The 17,082-nt window shown below is 45.4% G+C and overlaps 1 protein-coding gene across 3 annotated transcripts in view; it reads right to left on the reverse strand.

Moving 5' to 3' along the window:
• Nucleotides 1-8,186: 8,186 nt before the first annotated feature.
• The window catches only part of LOC139566287 (partitioning defective 3 homolog B-like), a 184,292-nt gene continuing 175,396 nt past the window's right edge, over nucleotides 8,187-17,082 (reverse strand). For all 3 annotated transcript variants that reach the window (XM_071387365.1, XM_071387364.1, XM_071387366.1), the window contains one exon: nucleotides 8,187-11,239. In XM_071387365.1, the coding sequence (XP_071243466.1) occupies nucleotides 10,873-11,239 (367 nt within the window). In that variant the 3' untranslated portion in view covers nucleotides 8,187-10,872. The remainder of the gene's footprint in view (nucleotides 11,240-17,082) is intronic.

Below are 17,082 nucleotides of genomic sequence, written 5' to 3' on the forward strand. Positions count from 1 at the left end.
GCATGCTTATTAGTAACTGGGATAAGTCATTTCATAAATTTGTCAAGTGCAACATCTGTTTGCGCCTCATTACACACCACGGACCAACAAATATTCTTCACATCAACATAGGAATCGTTGCAAAACTTCTTTCAGGAACAAAGGGATGGTATGCCCCCACACCCTAAGTCAATTTGAGCGGTGTTACATTCCTTGGGTTTTTATTGACAGGAAGATGAAATGAGGAGGGGGAGATCGATAGAGGACATACTACATAGAAGTACGGTGGGACCAGGACTCAATCCCAAGCAGGCAGAGGTCTGCCTACCATAATACATTGGTGGGTGCTTATATTTGTCCTGTTACACACCTGTACCTTGCATATCCCAACTCCCCCTGAGACACCTGCAGAGTGAGGTCACGACCAGGGTCACCATTTTCCAGCGCCCTTGGAGGGTTAACGTCCCTGCTCAAGAGCACAGCGACATATTTTTTTTCACCTTGTCAACTCCGGGTTAGGAACCAGCAACCTTTCAGTTACAAGCCCAACACTCTAACCTCCAGGCTATCCTGCCGCCACATGTGCCAAGGGCAGCAGCCTTAACTGCTCGACCAACCTCAGGCACATCAATCTGAGTGTTAAACTAACAGGAATACTTGACATACCATCACAGGGCAACCTAGTACTTCTGACCCTGGCACCCCTGTGACTGCCAACAAAAACATCTGGCATTTCTCTGGAAAGGGCGCAAATTTCACACCTTGTGCCAAGCTGTCAACGGAGTCTCAGTCACTCACATGGAACACAGTGCAGTGCAGTGCAGTGCAGTGCAGTGCAGTGCAGTGCAATGCAATGCGTGTGTGCGTGTGTGCGTGCGTGCGTGTGTCTCTCCCTCTCTCTATGTGGGTGTGTGAATGCTAATGTATGAGATTGGGTCAGGCACTACTCAAGCATCTCCTTGAGGCGGCAGGTAGCCTAGTGGTTAAAGCGTTGGGCCAGTAACCAAAAGGTTGCTGGATCGAATCCCCGAGCTGACAAGGTAAAAAATCGGTCATTGTAAATAAGAATAGGTTCTTAACTGACTTGCCTAGTTAAATAAAGATACATAAAAAAATCTCCTTTATGCTTACATTCCTTCAGCGCAGGGGTTAACGTTTCAAAATTTCCCCTAGATGCTGATCATGGGTCAGATTTGCATTTTCCGGACTAATGGTTAATGTTAGGATTAAGGGAGGGGTAGCTGATCCTAGATCTGTACTGAACGGAAACGTGTCGCCTGGAGCCTGCCTGGTGTTGAAAGGCAGATGGATGGGCTCCCAAGCCTTGGAATCCAGTTGTTAAGTTTCAACACACCATGGCCACATCCCCATTGCTTATGTGTTTGGGCCCTGGTCAAAAGTAGTGCACTAAATAAGGAATAGGGTGCCATTTGGGACACAGCCCATCTTTTAGTTCCCATGTATTTAAATTGAGTATTTTCCATCCAGATAACTCTGCTATTTATAACTGTTATGAGGAAAGTCCTGAAAGTGATGTTGTGAAGGTCGTAACACTCGGAGTAAAATACCACAAACCAGACGGAAACCGCAAACGTTATTTGATAAGTTTGATGCAAAGTAAACAGCTGCCCATGGCAACGTCATATCACTGAGTCACAGTGTAAACTTGTATAGGTTATGTTAGCCACATGCTAACACCTGAGCTAACAACTCTGCTCTGAGGTATTGAATGACAAACAGACTAGCATGTTCATTCTCTAACCATGGCATGTGGAACCCATCTCGGTGTTGCCACGGCAATGTCATTGGCCCCCTGCCCCCACAGTGAAGCATGCTGTGCCAGGAGCCACGGCGTTGCTATGACAATGGTCGGTTGAAGAAGATGGTGGTTGGTTCTCGTGTGTGACTGATTGACTGAAAGTAGGGGAAGCAGCCAGTGCTTTCATGGTATAATGTGGCACAAATTTACACCAGGTTACTATACAAGAAGAAATAGTCACAGCACAGTACTGCACACGTATACCATGTACCAAGTCTGATTCAAAGGAGAAATCTCACAAATGACCCCTGAATAAATAAAATAAGTCTGAAATTGGATGAAGTTGCCCCTAGACCAGGGCTGTTCAATGTCGGTCCTGGACGGCCAAAACACTCATTTGCATCCTCTCCTTCTGATCAAGGACCGATTCAGACCTGGAACACCAGGTGAGTGCAAATAACTACCAGTTAGAAACAAAAAACTGAATTGGACAACCTTGCCCTTGATCTTGGGTCAGTTTTGCTTTCGCCCACTAATGATTAAAGAGCGACTGAACGCGGAAATCTGAAGAAATCTCGAATAAATTGACATTTTTGCAGAGGTGATTTCAGTGGCACAATTTTACATCTACAGTTGAAGTCGGAGGTTTACATACACTTAGGCTGGAGTCATTAAAACTCGTTTTTCAACCACTCCACAAATTTCTTGTTAACAAACTATAGTTTGGCAAGTCAGTTAGGACATCTACTGTGTGTATCACAATTTCCAGTGGGTCAGACGTTTACATACACTAAGTTGACTGTGCCTTCATACAGCTTGGAAAAGTCCAGAAAATTATGTCATGGCTTTAGAAGCTTTTGATAGGCTAATTGACATAATTTGAGTCAATTGGAGGTGTACTTGTGAATGTATTTCAAGGCCTACCTTCAAACACAGTGCCTCTTTGCTTGACATTATGGGAAAATCAAAAGAAATCAGCCAAGACCTCAGACATTTTTTTTGTAGACCTCCACAAGTCTGGTTCATCCTTGGGAGCAATTTCCAAACACCTGAAGGTACCACGTTCATCTGTACAAACAATAGTACGCAAGTATAAACCCCATGGGACCACGCAGCCGTCATACCGCTCAGAAAGGAGACGCGTTCTGTCTCGTTGAGATGAATGTACTTTGCTGCGAAAAGTGCAAATGAATCCCATAACAACAGCAAAGGACCTTGTGAAGATGCTGGAGGAAACAGGTACAAAAGTATTTATATCCACACTAAAACGAGTCCTATATCGACATAACCTGAAAGGCCGCTCAGCAAAGAAGAACCACTGCTCCAAAACCATCATAAAAAAGCCAGACTACAGTTTGCAACTGCACATGGGGACAAAGATCGTACTTCTTGGAGAAATGTCCTCTGGTCTGATGAAACAAAATAGAACTGTTTGGCCATAATGACCATCGTTATGTTTGGAGGAAAAAGAGGGATGCTTGCAAGCTGAAGAACACCATCCCAACCGTGAAGCACTGGGGTGGCAGCATCATGTTGTGGGGGTACTTTGCTGCAGGAGGGACTGGTGCACTTCACAAAATAGATGGCATCATGAGGTAGGAAAATTATGTGGATATATTGAAGCAACAGCTCAAGACATCAGTCAGGAAGTTAAAGCTTGGTCGCAAATGGGTCTTCCAAATGGACAATGACCCCAAGCATACTTCCAAAGTTGTGGCAAAGTGGCATAAGGACAACAAAGTCAAGGTATTGGAGAGGCAATCACAAAGCCCTGACCTCAATCCTATAGAAAATGTGTGGGCAGAACTGAAAAAGCGTGTGCGAGCAAGGAGGCCTAGAAAACCTGACTCAGTTACACTAGCTCTGTCAGGAGGAATGGGCCAAAATTCACCCAACTTATTTTGGGAAGCTTGTGGAAGGCTACCTGAAACATTTGACCCAAGTGAAACAATTTAAAGGCAATGCTACCAAATACTAATTGAGTGTATGTAAACTTCTGACCCACTGGGAATGTGATGAAAGAAATAAAAGCTGAAATAAATAGTTCTCTCTACTATTATTCTGACATTTCACATTCTTAAAATAAAGTGGTGATCCTAACTGACTTAAGACAGGGAATATTTACTTAGATTGAATGTCAGGAATTGTGAAAAACGGATTTTAAATGTATTTGGCTAAGGTGTATGTAAACTTCCAACTTCAATTGTAGCTAATGTGTTTGGTGCAGTATTTCTCAAGTAAAAAAATGTGAGTCAAATCCACTGTGCTGCTGGTCAGGTCTGTCTCACTGTGTGTTCTGCTGTACGATTGGATAGACCACAATCACTGCAGTTGTTTATCCGGTGGTAGTGGGCAAGTGGCCATTGTTGAAATCAAAACCCAAACCTCAAGTAAGTCATGATGAAGTATTGTACACAAATCTCACAAAATTCAGTTTGGACGACACTGACTTTACGACCAAAATGAACTTCTACGGGATCGGGCAGAAAGCTTAAATTCTTGTTAATCTAACTGCACTGTCCAATTTACAGTAGCTATTACAGTAAAAGAATACCACGCTATTGTTTGAGGAGAGTGCACAATTATGAACTTGAGCATTTATTAATTATCCAATTAGGTACATTTGGGCAGTCTTGATACAACGTTTTGAACAGATATGCAATGGTTCATTGGATCAGTCTGCACATACAATGCTACCATCTAGTGGCCAAAATCTAAATTGCGTCTGGGCTGGAATAATACATTATGGCCTCTCTTGAATTTCGAAGATGGTTTAAAAAAACCATTTTTTATTTGTATTATTTTTTTACCAGTTCTAATGTGTTATATTCTCCTACATTAATTTCACATGTCCACAAACGTCAAAGTGTTTCCTTTCAAATGGTATGAAAAATATGCACATCCTTGCTTCAGGTCCTGAGCTACAGGCAGTTAGATTTTGGTATGTCATTTTAGGCGAAAATTGAAAAAAGGGTCAGATCCTACTTGCACTTTGTTTCTGACTACTATCGATGTCACATATGCTATTTTCAACGAGAGAAGTTGATTCTTGAGTTCAGTTAAGGTTTAAGGTTTAGATTAGGGGAGGGGAAGCTGATCCTAGATCTGTACCTAGGGAAAATTTCACCCCCCAGCTGAAACAGCCACAGCGCGTTCTGCAGACGGCTGTGTTAGTCCAGTGGGTACGAGGACAGGTGAAGGTCCAGTCAACGACTGACTAACTCATCAGCCCGTCATTCCCATCTCCATTGAAGCACCCACTTAAACATCCCCGTTTTAACTCCACGTTACCCACCCACTTTCCTTCTCCCATGGCCCATATAACCCCAAGACCATTTGCATCCCAAATGGCACCCTATTCCCTACATAGAGCACTACATTTGAACTCTGGTCAAAATTGGTGCACTATATAGGTAGAGGGTGACATTTGGGACCCAGCCCATGAGTCTCTGGCTTTATAATGGAGTGTATAATGAAATGAGGAAATCCACTCAGGCTATGCAGTGAAGTCTGATTAGCTCTGATACTGAGCTCATGATGTCATGATAAGGAGGGGTTGAAATGAATGCGGGACAGCGGTGACGGACGATGGAATAGGGCTTAATGCATCGGAATGTGGTTTTATGAAGAGGATGAGGTCATAAAGAGAGCGAGCATCCGTCTGTTATTGCGGTTCGGGCAATGCGAGGGCATACGGGACTCCTACATGCTCCTGAACGCTCAGCTCTATAATTTTTTTTAGGGGCCGCATGGGAGTGATAACTCTTTCCCGCTTCACCCTCTCCAGAGTAGGGCTTTGATTGACACATGTTGGTGTGCTAGGAGGCGCTGGTGGAATAGGGAAGCTCAAGAACATATCAAGGGAATACCGTGTCTGCCTATTTCCTGCTTTCGAGAAATAACTAGAGCACCCTGAGCCTGTTTTTTTTTAGGATTACGTGTTTTTTGGGGGATTCACATTAGAATGTGAAATTAGGTTTCAAATTAATTCACAACACCCCTTCGACCTAGCCCCGAAAAAGGAAACAAGTAAAAAAACACATTAAAAAAAGGTCATACATTTGTAGAATTCAGGAGATCAAAAAGACAAAGACCAGACATTCAGAACTGACAAACAGGAAGTAGAAGAGAAAAAAAAGCAAAGAAATTAGCAGAATTTCTAGGATATCAAAAATACAAAGGCCAGGTATTCAGAACTGGCAGAGGAAGAAGAAAACGGAGTCGATATGTGACTCAGCAGATAGGCCTTTTATTAGAGCGAGACGACTTCTGTCTCAAAGTGGGGAAATGATAAGACCTTGACATGAAGATTAGAAACAAACCCAACAAAGCATGAAAAGATGTCTGAGGCACCAAATGAGGGACCGTGACCTTGTGAACGTGGCCGACTCCATATAATGGGGTGTGACAGTGGATTTGTCATGCGGCGTGATAGAGGATTTATTGTGTCCTTCCGTGACCGTGCTTGAGTGGGAGTGAGAGACACACACACACGTTGATACAGACCCACACTCTTACAGACAGACAGACTCTTACAGACAGTCAGACAGACTGACACAGACAACGCACTCGCACAGACTGACAGACAGTCCTGGTTCTCAGAAGTAGAAGGAGCATAATGGGACAGACACTCAAATTGAAAGTAATGTATAGTGTGAGGCCTGGCAGCCATATTTAAGTTTTTTTGGAGTTCCCCTTAAGCATCAATTTACCACAATATCTTTGAGGTTCTTTGTATATGTTCTCTATATGGTATATCCTAAAGAGTAGAGACAAAAACATGCATAGATACCACGCATTACAAATACATAATATCACGTCTGGATAATCTCTTTTTTTGTCAGAATCGTGTTCATTAGGCACCAAATGCAGAAAAATGGCCTGAAACACGAATGGACAACCTGGACTTGTCCAATAAGAAAGCTCATTCACATTTTCCTTTGCAGAACATTTTGAACACAACACTAATGAACACAACCCATATAAGGTAAATGGGTCAGGGTGTTTCAACCCAGTCTGGGTTGTATTGACTAAGCATCAAACAGAAGAAAACAAATTGAAACTGGAAGGCGGCTACCTGGACTAAATGCACATTTATTTCTCTGTTTCAAAAAGGTTTTGATACGGTGTGCACTAATGAACAAGAACCAGGTAGAGTGAAGGGTGTCAAGGTGTTTCACCATAGTCTGGGTACAGGGTACAGACAGTGATCTGTGGAAGTTTAAGCGTGCATCCCAAATGACACCCTATTCCCTATGGGCCCGATTCCGACTTAGGAAATGTATGCCTTTTCAACACACTTCACAGTATTTGGTATTTAGACTTACCTTATGCAGGTGCGTAACGGCCTTTGCAAGCGTGGTTCCCTTATTTACGCACCTTTTAGGTTAGGGTTAGAAAATTATGAATGAATCATAAGGTTTGGAGAGCCTTTACGCACAAAATAGATTGATGAATCAGAAATACAGTGGTTTGATTCATCCTGAAATTAGTCAAATTGAAGTTCAATCCATGAGTTATAGGAAGGTGGGGGAAAAAAGTGTACAATAAGGTTTGAACAATAGTCCTATAAATATACCCTAATCCTCACTAATCATTTAACTGTATGAAAACGGTCCATTGAACCATGCTCCAGGTTTAACCTGCTACGTGTGGTCTGAGTTCCATAATGATTCAAGTAGGCTACATGTCCCAAATGATTGCACAACGTTAGCCTAAAATGATCGACTACTGATAGCGACCCTCAGGAACAACTACACAGACATGACAGAGGAAAGGTAAACGGAAGGGAAGTGAGGTGATGGCGGCGGATAAATGGCACAACAATGGGCCTCAGGATCTTGTCATGGTATCTCTGTGCATTTAAATCGCCATCGATAAAATGCAATTTTTTCCGTTGTCCGTAGCTTATGCCTGCCCATACCATAACCCCACCTCCACCATGGCGCACTCTGTTCACAATGTTGACATCAGCAAACCGCTCACCCACACAACGCCATACATGTGGTCTGCAGTTGTGAGGCCGGTTGGACATACTGCCAAATTCTCTAAAACGACGTTCGGAGGCGGCTTATGGTAGAGAAATGAACACTAAATTATCTGGCAACAGCTCTGGTGGACATCCCTGCAGTCAGCATGCCAATTGTACACTCTCTTGAAACTTTTAACATCTGTGGCATTGTGTTGTGTGAGACATCTGCAGATTTTAGAGTGGCCTTTTATTGTCCCCAACACAAGGTGCACATGTGTAATGATCATGTTGTTTAATCTGCTTCTTGATATGCCACCCCTGTCAAGTGGATGGATTATTTTGGCAAAGGAAAATTACTAACTAACAGGGATGAAAACAAATTTGTGCACAAAATGAGAGAAATAAGCTTTTAGTGAGAATGGAACATTTCTGGAATCTTTTATTTCAGCTCAAAACATGGGACAAACACTTTACATGTTGTGTTTATATTTTTATTCAGTGAATAAATGTCTGTGGGTATTACCGACAGTGGCTCCTGATAGTGGCTAATATTTAACATGATACAAATTGTAAAAAAAAAACGGAAAAAAGCTTGGGTATATAATTAAAACATTTTAAAGTGCATACATCAACTCGGCAGGTTCAGCCCTACAAACCTATAGCTTGGTATTCCAAATTTCATCCACGCAAATTATGAGAGCACACAATAAAATGTTTGATTAACTGCATAGCTATTTACAGCCTAATTCACTGAGGAAAATGAGCCACAGTACATATGTTATTCATGGTTTCCTCGTGCGTAAAAGGTCGTGGCATTAAGTCAAGGTCAGAATACAGCTTTAGACACCTCAAACACACCTTTTATTTCTTAGGTCTCCACCCAAAACGAATAGCGGGTGAACAGCATGCTATTATCATGCACAAATTCACAGTCAGAATACGCAGAGAGTGCATTAAAGGGAATTACGTTCCATTTACGCATGCTTAACTCGGGTCAGAATCGTCCCCAATATGCCCTACTGGCCCTGGTCAAAAGCAATGCACTATGTAGGAAATAGGGTGCCATTTGGGATGAAGTCTGAAACACACCGACTGGCCTCGGCAGTAATTAAACACTAACTGATAAAATGAGCCCTCAACAGATTCTAATTATCCTCATTTCAACCTCTAATTCCACCAATCAGCCAGAACTTCCATTTCTGTGGGAGCAAATTGGGAGGTAATCACTTCAGCACAGAGATCTCCTCAGTCTTAATTGTTGAGGGTGATTCAGTCTTTATCAGCATTAAGACTGGGCCTGCGTCCCAAATGGCACCCTATTCCCTAAATAGTGCAATACTTTTGACTAGAGCCCTATGAGCTGGTCCAATGGGCCCTGGTCAAAAGCATGGCACTATGTAGAGAATAGGGTGCCATTTGGGACGCACCCTGGGCCTCTCTGTTATCGTAGGGGGCTAATTTATCTCCAATGGGAAGGCTAAACTGGGTTGAAAATCTTAATGAATCATTTGGGCGAGATGAGTCATCATATTGGCGATTGATAATCGGGATCGTTTGCATAACTTCGCAATTTCATCATCCTGTGAAATGAGACAGCTAAATTGGTGAACAATAAATGGATGTATCTTTGCATACTGTATATGATCATTTACAATGTATATTTCATGCACAGCACAATATAAAAACATCCGTTTACAAACAAAGGTTAAAATGTATCATCATTAACGTACATTATGACATGATCAGCGGTCAGCGTTGTGATTCTTTACCATCACACAAGAGAAATGATATCAATGGAGAGAAAGGATAATCCCGGTGCATATGAGTAACATGTTAAAGTGTCTCTCTTAGGCTTCATCACTGGAGACTGTGGCTATGTCCCAAATGGCACTACTTTTGACCAGGCCTCATAAGGCTATGGACACAGCCCATATGGGTTCTGCTCAAAAGTGCAGTATATAGGGAATAGGGTGCCATTCGGGACATGTGATGTGATGAATATAGTTAGTCAACACAGAACATTTCATTTGTTCAACAGTGTCTTTACGATTACATAACCCAAATTTGACATAGCCATTTTAAAATCATAAACATCACACACATTATACTTTACTTAAAAAAATACATTATGGGCAGCAGACTTTTGTTTTAGGCAAACAACAGTTAATGGAAGGTTTTTAGCCAAGGCCACAACCAAATCAAAACAAATTCTAAAAACACCCACATCTAAAAGGCAGATGGAAGGGACACGGCAGGAGGGAAAAGATGCTTCGATGTGGACTTCATTTCCTGTTCCTCACCTCCTGTTCCTCCTGTTTCTTAGGATCAACTTCCTGTCCAGTGTCAACTTCTTGTCCAGTCGTCTTTTTGTCTTCCGTTATCTCGAAACCCTATTTTTACCATCCCTGGCCTCTCACTGTTGTTCCAGAAGGGGAGGGGCCTGTCTTTAAGTTTGTGCAAGCCAGCAACCCTGCAAGAGCTCGGCTGGTAATCAATTAAAAGTCTCTTTCCAATCTGTACATCATGTCTACCTCCAGTCATTCTGGACCCCTGTGAATCTAAAGTCATTATTTACATCCCCACACACGCATAAAGATACATTTCTAAACATACCTCTATACACACAGACCTTCACTGCTTCTAAAACATGTCAGCAGCTGAGAGGAGTGGTGTTCCGATGATGGCCTGGTCCATAAACCACCCCTTCCAAATGGCACCCTATTCCCTACATAGTGCACTACTTTTGACCTGGTCAAAAGAAGTGCACTACATAGGGAATAGAGTGCCATTTGGGATGCAAGCCCTTTCCCTACTGCTTTGATGTTTGTGGATCTCAAAGACCTGGATAGGTGTAAGCAGTATGGCTCAAGCCCATTCAGATCCAGAGACACCAAACGAGGTAGGGGGGATGTTTTCAGACGGGGGGGGGCTGTAGAGAAGCAACGAGTGCGTCTGATTTAGGGTTGGAGTAGTCAGTAATCGTTCCAAAATTCCCAGGTTTTCCAGAAATCCCAGGATGGAAGATCCAGGGAATCAAGAAGAAATCAAATCAAATAAGGTAGACACCTGGGAATCTTCCAACTGGGATTTCTGGGAAATCCGGAATTTTGGGAAAGTTACCAGAATTCTGCAACCCCAGTCTGAGTCCATCTATCGATCACACCTACACCGCTCCGATCATGGGGTTCTTCTGGCGTGGGTCTGGCTGCCTGCCGTCCCTGTAGCCGTCGCCGTGGCGCTCGGGGCTGGCGAAGCGGCCGGGGCTGGCGTCACGGTAACCGCCCCTGCCCACTGTCTCGTAGCGGGGGGCACGGGTGCCTGGTGCGGGGGGCACATCCTGGCGCTGGGCAGCCCGGTGGGGCGAGGTTTGGTAGTACCTGGGGTCCACCTGCGGTGGCCCAGCGGGCGAGTTGACCCGGGGCAGGCTGGAGGGGCGGGGCTGGGCCTCTCTAGGGGGGTAGTAGTTGTCTCGGCCGGGGTAACCGGGTGCTGTCCTAGACTGGGTGGGGTAGTCATTCGGATCCGTTCTCCTGCGACACACACACCCACACACAGAGGACAGAAACATTAGAGTGTAGACCATTTTTTCCCGAAAAATGTGTTTTCAGTCAACTTGTGTGTGTGCATACGCTTGTGTGTAAATGCACATATCTGATTGAGTGTGTGAGTGTGTGACTCAGGGGGGGTAGCGCAGTAAGGAGGCTGCAGGCAGCTGGGTGTCTCGGATTCCCTCCCAGTGACTGTGGGGTGATTAGGGGGCTAAGCTCCTGGGGTAAGGAGACACTCAGGGTGACTCACAGAGGCAGGATGGATCACCTTTCACAGCCCCATTCACATTTTCCCTGCTCACGCTCTGCCCTGCCTGGGCTAAGTTACACACACAGCCAACAACCAGGACCAAAGCCCAAAACTAGGCCTTCTCCCAGGTCAGATAGAGGTGATAGTACAGGGGAAACTGCACTGGTAAATTTCCTGTACATTTTCATACATGCATTTGTGATACATTTACATTTACATTTAAGTCATTTAGCAGACGCTCTTATCCAGAGCGACTTACAAATTGGTGCATTCACCTTATGACATCCAGTGGAACGGCCACTTTACAATAGTGCATCTAAATCTTTTAAGGGGGGGGGGAGTGAGAAGGATTACTTTATCCTATCCTAGGTATTCCTTAAAGAGGTGGGGTTTCAGGTGTCTCCGGAAGGTGGTGATTGACTCCGCTGTCCTGGCGTCGTGAGGGAGTTTGTTCCACCATTGGGGGGCCAGAGCAGCGAACAGTTTTGACTGGGCTGAGCGGGAACTGTACTTCCTCAGTGGTAGGGAGGCGAGCAGGCCAGAGGTGGATGAACGCAGTGCCCTTGTTTGGGTGTAGGGCCTGATCAGAGCCTGGAGGTACTGAGGTGCCGTTCCCCTCACAGCTCCGTAGGCAAGCACCATGGTCTTGTAGCGGATGCGAGCTTCAACTGGAAGCCAGTGGAGAGAGCGGAGGAGCGGGGTGACGTGAGAGAACTTGGGAAGGTTGAACACCAGACGGGCTGCGGCGTTCTGGATGAGTTGTAGGGGTTTAATGGCACAGGCAGGGAGCCCAGCCAACAGCGAGTTGCATACCAACTTGCTTTACTTACACACACACACACACACACACACACACACACACACACACACACACACACACACACACACACACACACACACACACACACACACACACACACACACACACACTTCCCCAAGGTGGCATTACACACATGACCATAAACCACATCCCACCCACCAGCTCTACATCCGCTGAGGACAATAACATGTCCATCTATTCATCAATCCAGCCATCCCTCAATCTCTGGATGGAGAGACGGATAGAGGGATAGATTAATAGATGTGATGCTGTGAAAGGGTCATTTCAGGGCAGATTTGGCCTCTGTAAGCTGGTGGAAAGATGTTTAGGCTAGTGGGAAGACGGAGGAGGATGTGGAGGTGAAAGCCTGTTTCGGAGGCCTTGACCTGGGGTGAAGGCTCAGGTGCTCTCCCCTCCCTCAAAACCCCCGCTGGCCGGCTCCTAATCACTAGTGATGAAACATCTGGCTTTCATTTCTCTCCATCTCTCGCTCTCTTCCTCTCCCTCCTTATCGCCTCTCTTGGCCCTTAGTGACATCATAGGGGCACCACGTCTACATAAACCACATGCTGTTGGTGTCTGGCACGCCTAGTCCACTGCCCCGCACACCAGAGATCTCCCAAGGGAAGCACATACACGACTTGTTATGACACACAGTCAACAGGTGCAGAGCCGTCAACACTGAGCACGCCTGTGAGTGGACAGCGAGCTCTACTCTCTGAGAGATAGACAGAGGAGGGCACAACGAGGGCTTTTCAAACTCCATGTATACATGTATGTGAGTGTAAAGGTGATGGCGGATGTACATGTGTATCTAAATGTATGTCAGTATAATGGATGTGTGTGTATGTATGTGGGTATGTATATGTACGTGTGTGTGTGCATGTTTGTGTCTGTGAGTGTATGCGAGTATGTGTAAGGTGTGTAATATACACTATATATACATACAAGTATGTGGACACACCTTCAAATTAGTGAATTCGGCTATTTCAGCCACACCCGTTGCTGACAGGTGTATAACATCGAGCACACAGCCATGCAATCTCCATGGAGAAACATTGGCAATAGATTGGCCTTACTGAAGAGCTCATGGTCTCCATGTCCGAGCAGCCTAACAAGCCAAAGATCACCATGCGCAATGCCAAGCGTCAGCTGGAGTGGTGTAAAGCTCGCTGCCATTTGACTCTGGAGCAGTGGAAACGCGTTCTCTGGAGTGATGAATCACACTTCACCATCTAGCAGTCCGATGCCAGGAGAATACTACCTGCCTGAATGCAACTGTAAAGTTTGGTGGAGGAGGAATTAATGGTCTTGGTCTGATTGTCATGGTTCGAGCTAGACCCCTTAGTTCCAGTGAAGGGAAATCTTAACGCTACAGCATACAATGACATTCTAGATGATTCTGTGTTTCCAACTTTGTGGCAACAGTTTTGGGAAAGCCCTTTCCTGTTTCAGCATGACAATTCCCCCATGCAATAAGGGAGGTCCATACAGAAATGGTTTGTCGAGATCAGTGTGGAAGAACTTGACTGGCCTGCACAGAGCCCTGACCTCAACCACATCAAAAACTTTTGGGATGAATTGGAACGCCGACTGCGAGCCAGGCCTAATCACCCAACATCATGTTCTTGTGACTGAATGGAAGCAGCAATGTTCCAACATGTAGTGGAAAGCCTTCCTAGAAGAGTGGAGGCTGTTATAGCAGCAAAGGGGTGACAAACTCAATGATTTTGGAATGAGATGTTCGACGAGCAGGTGTCCACATACTTTTGGCCATGTAATAAAACCTGACAGAGGGAGGTGTGATCCTATCCACATGGGCCAAGAGAACGCTACCAATAACATGTCATGTAATGAATCTGACTCACACCTCTCAACTGTCACCACTCTATAGCTGCATCCCAAATGGCACCCTATTCGCAATATAGCACACTACTTTTGACCAGGGACCATAAGGCTCTGGTCAAAAGTAGTGCACCATATAGGGTATAGGGTGCTATTTACATTTTGGGACACATGCTATACCATGCAAACAGCCCTTGAGATGTGGCCTGAAAATGGGGAGATGGTGTGTGTGTGTGTGTCTGGTGGGTTGTGTGTTCATTTGGTCTGTGTGTCTATGTGGCGTGTTGTGTGTGTGCGTCTGTGGCGTGTTGTGTGTGTGCGTGTGTGCGTGTGTGTGTGTGTGTGCGTGCAATGACATTTGGGCATAGTTTCCACCTTACGACAAGGAGGAATTTGGCCCTGGTGAGTGAGGGGGGGACTATTTGCACCTGCCCAAGGAAACGGAAGGATAATTATGCCCTGTGGTTCTTATCTGACCCCCAATAAACTCCATTGGTGGGAGGGAACACAGCTGGTAGCTAGCAGCCATGGAGGCCACGGAGAGGTTGCTTGGAGGGGATCTAACCCATTCTCTGGAGGGTCCATAGCACTTACTGACAATCTGCATAAGTGTGTGTATGCGTGCGAATGTTTCAGTTTGTGCTATGGACTTTCCAAAATAACAGACAGACGGAGGGATAGACATACACACATGGCAGGCTGAGTGCTAGAGACAGAGGCCAGACCAGGCTGGTTTCACATTAAAGGGATATTTGGCAACGTGGCATTTTGTCTACTTCCCCAGAACTAGACACCCGTAGATTTCTATTCATTGCGCCAGTCGCAAAACTACCACCTTTAACTTCCTGGACACAGAGACATACAAATGGTATCCACGAGTTCATCTGACTATGGAGAAGTAGATACAGGTGTTCATTGCCAAAATCTCAAACTATCCCTTTAAAGATAAAGGCTGCTTTAGAGAGAGGTTATTGTTAATCAAACCAGGCTAGATAAACATTGGGGAGAGGGCTTTCACACAGACAAGCATGCACACTGCCACGCACAAAATGTCTCTGTGTTTGCCATCGCTCCGTCTACTCTATAGTGAGTACAGTGTGAATTACACACTGTTATCCCACAGACCTTTACACAGGAGTAACACGGACTAAAATGAGACTGAACAGCATCAACAATTCTATCAGATATCCTGGTGGCCAATTACTAAGTGGTAAAAATAAACTTTCCAGATTGAACTACTGCTACTTCAACTGGTTCAGATCTAAAACACATTGTCAGCCTTGACTAGATCTTTCCGTCTGTTTTGTGACCTCATTGGTCAGCAGTCGATGACTCATTCACTCAAAGTGTGTGTTTACCCTTTGTTTTATTTATAAGGTCATGATTTCGTTTTCCAAAAATGCTTGTGCCTGCCTCGGTGACTGTCGGAGAGGGAGAGACCAAAAGAGGGAAACAGAAAGAGCGCGAGCTCTCCAGGCAGCCAGAGCCCACATAATGCCTTTATGAAAGCCTAATGGCTAAACCGGTTTAATTTCCAAAACACTGATTTCATTACGGGCCCCTCGGTTTCATCGAAAACAGAGTTAGCGGGGGAAAGAGTACCGCGGCCTGCATTTACTCCGGACCGAAACGGCAACACACTGGGAGCAATGACGTGGCGACGTCAAACAAAAAGGTCAAATCCCTTCTTAACAGGTTCCGCAGAGACTTGAAGAACCGATCAGGACCCATATTCACAACATTTCTCACAGTAGGAGTGCTGATCTAGAATCAGTTCACCCCTGTCCATGTACTTGTTTTCATAAGGCACTCCTACTCTGAGACGCTTGATACATACAGCACCAGATCATGTCCCGTGTTAAGGAGCGTCGTGAATGAGGAAGACGGGACGGAAAGTCTACCGTTTAACTCTTCTCTTGGGTCTGAGAAACCTACAATTACTTAGCATGCCAATAAAAGGTCAATGAATTGAAATGATCTGAATTGAAACGAGAAGGGATGCGGTTAGTGAGAGACCAATGCTCATGCGCTGATCAAACATTTGCCCAGCATGCACCTGTTCAAGTGACATAGAGCGCTGACGTGGCCATCTGTCGGGGAGCTAAGCCATGCTCACAAGAAAACACGCGCACACAGCTCCAATCACGGATCATTAGGAGGAGACAAGAGACCACGGATCAGTGGGTCGGAGACACTGTAGGTGCCGTGGAACAAAACGACTGAGACGAGACCAGGGAAGGTTAAAGTCAGGGGCAGTGTGTTTGTGTGGTCAGATTGGTCCTCGGGTGTTGAGGAGGACACACAGACAACCCTTCTGGTTTATGGCGTAGCGTTGCACTTTGTGAAGACATTTACATTACTACAGTAGTTCTGGAGTTAAATGTGCCATGCAGACCACACACACACACACACACACACACACACACACACACACACACCCTAATTCATGAGGGTAATATCAGTCCTCCATCTGAAGCACTGGCCACCGGCTACACATTAAATCACACAATTATTAGCCCAGCGACCACCGTTCATGCACACAAGCCCGGATCAGCAGTCTAATCCAATCACCTACGGGTCATGGGCTGTTCTGATTGGCTAACCTGGGGCTGAGCCGTGGAGCCCATGACCCAGTGCTTCAGAACAGTAATGACCTTAATGTGCTCCATATGGGATAGAGTGTGTGTGTGTTTTACCCCTCCCTCTCTCTCCCTCCCCTCTCCCTCCCTGTCCCCCCCATCACCAAAACCCCCGTCTAGGGAAAAGCTGATCCCCACTACAGGAGCAGGGGTTGGGATGGGGAGAATAGAGGGGTACCACCATTCCCCCCTAAGGCACTGGACTTCCAGACATGCAGCCCCAGCCCCCCCCCCCCCCCCCCCACCCACACAGCCAGTGTCGGCTCCTTCC

The sequence above is a fragment of the Salvelinus alpinus genome, chromosome 38 (genome assembly GCF_045679555.1).
Source record: "Salvelinus alpinus chromosome 38, SLU_Salpinus.1, whole genome shotgun sequence".
Classification (NCBI taxonomy): domain Eukaryota; kingdom Metazoa; phylum Chordata; class Actinopteri; order Salmoniformes; family Salmonidae; genus Salvelinus; species Salvelinus alpinus.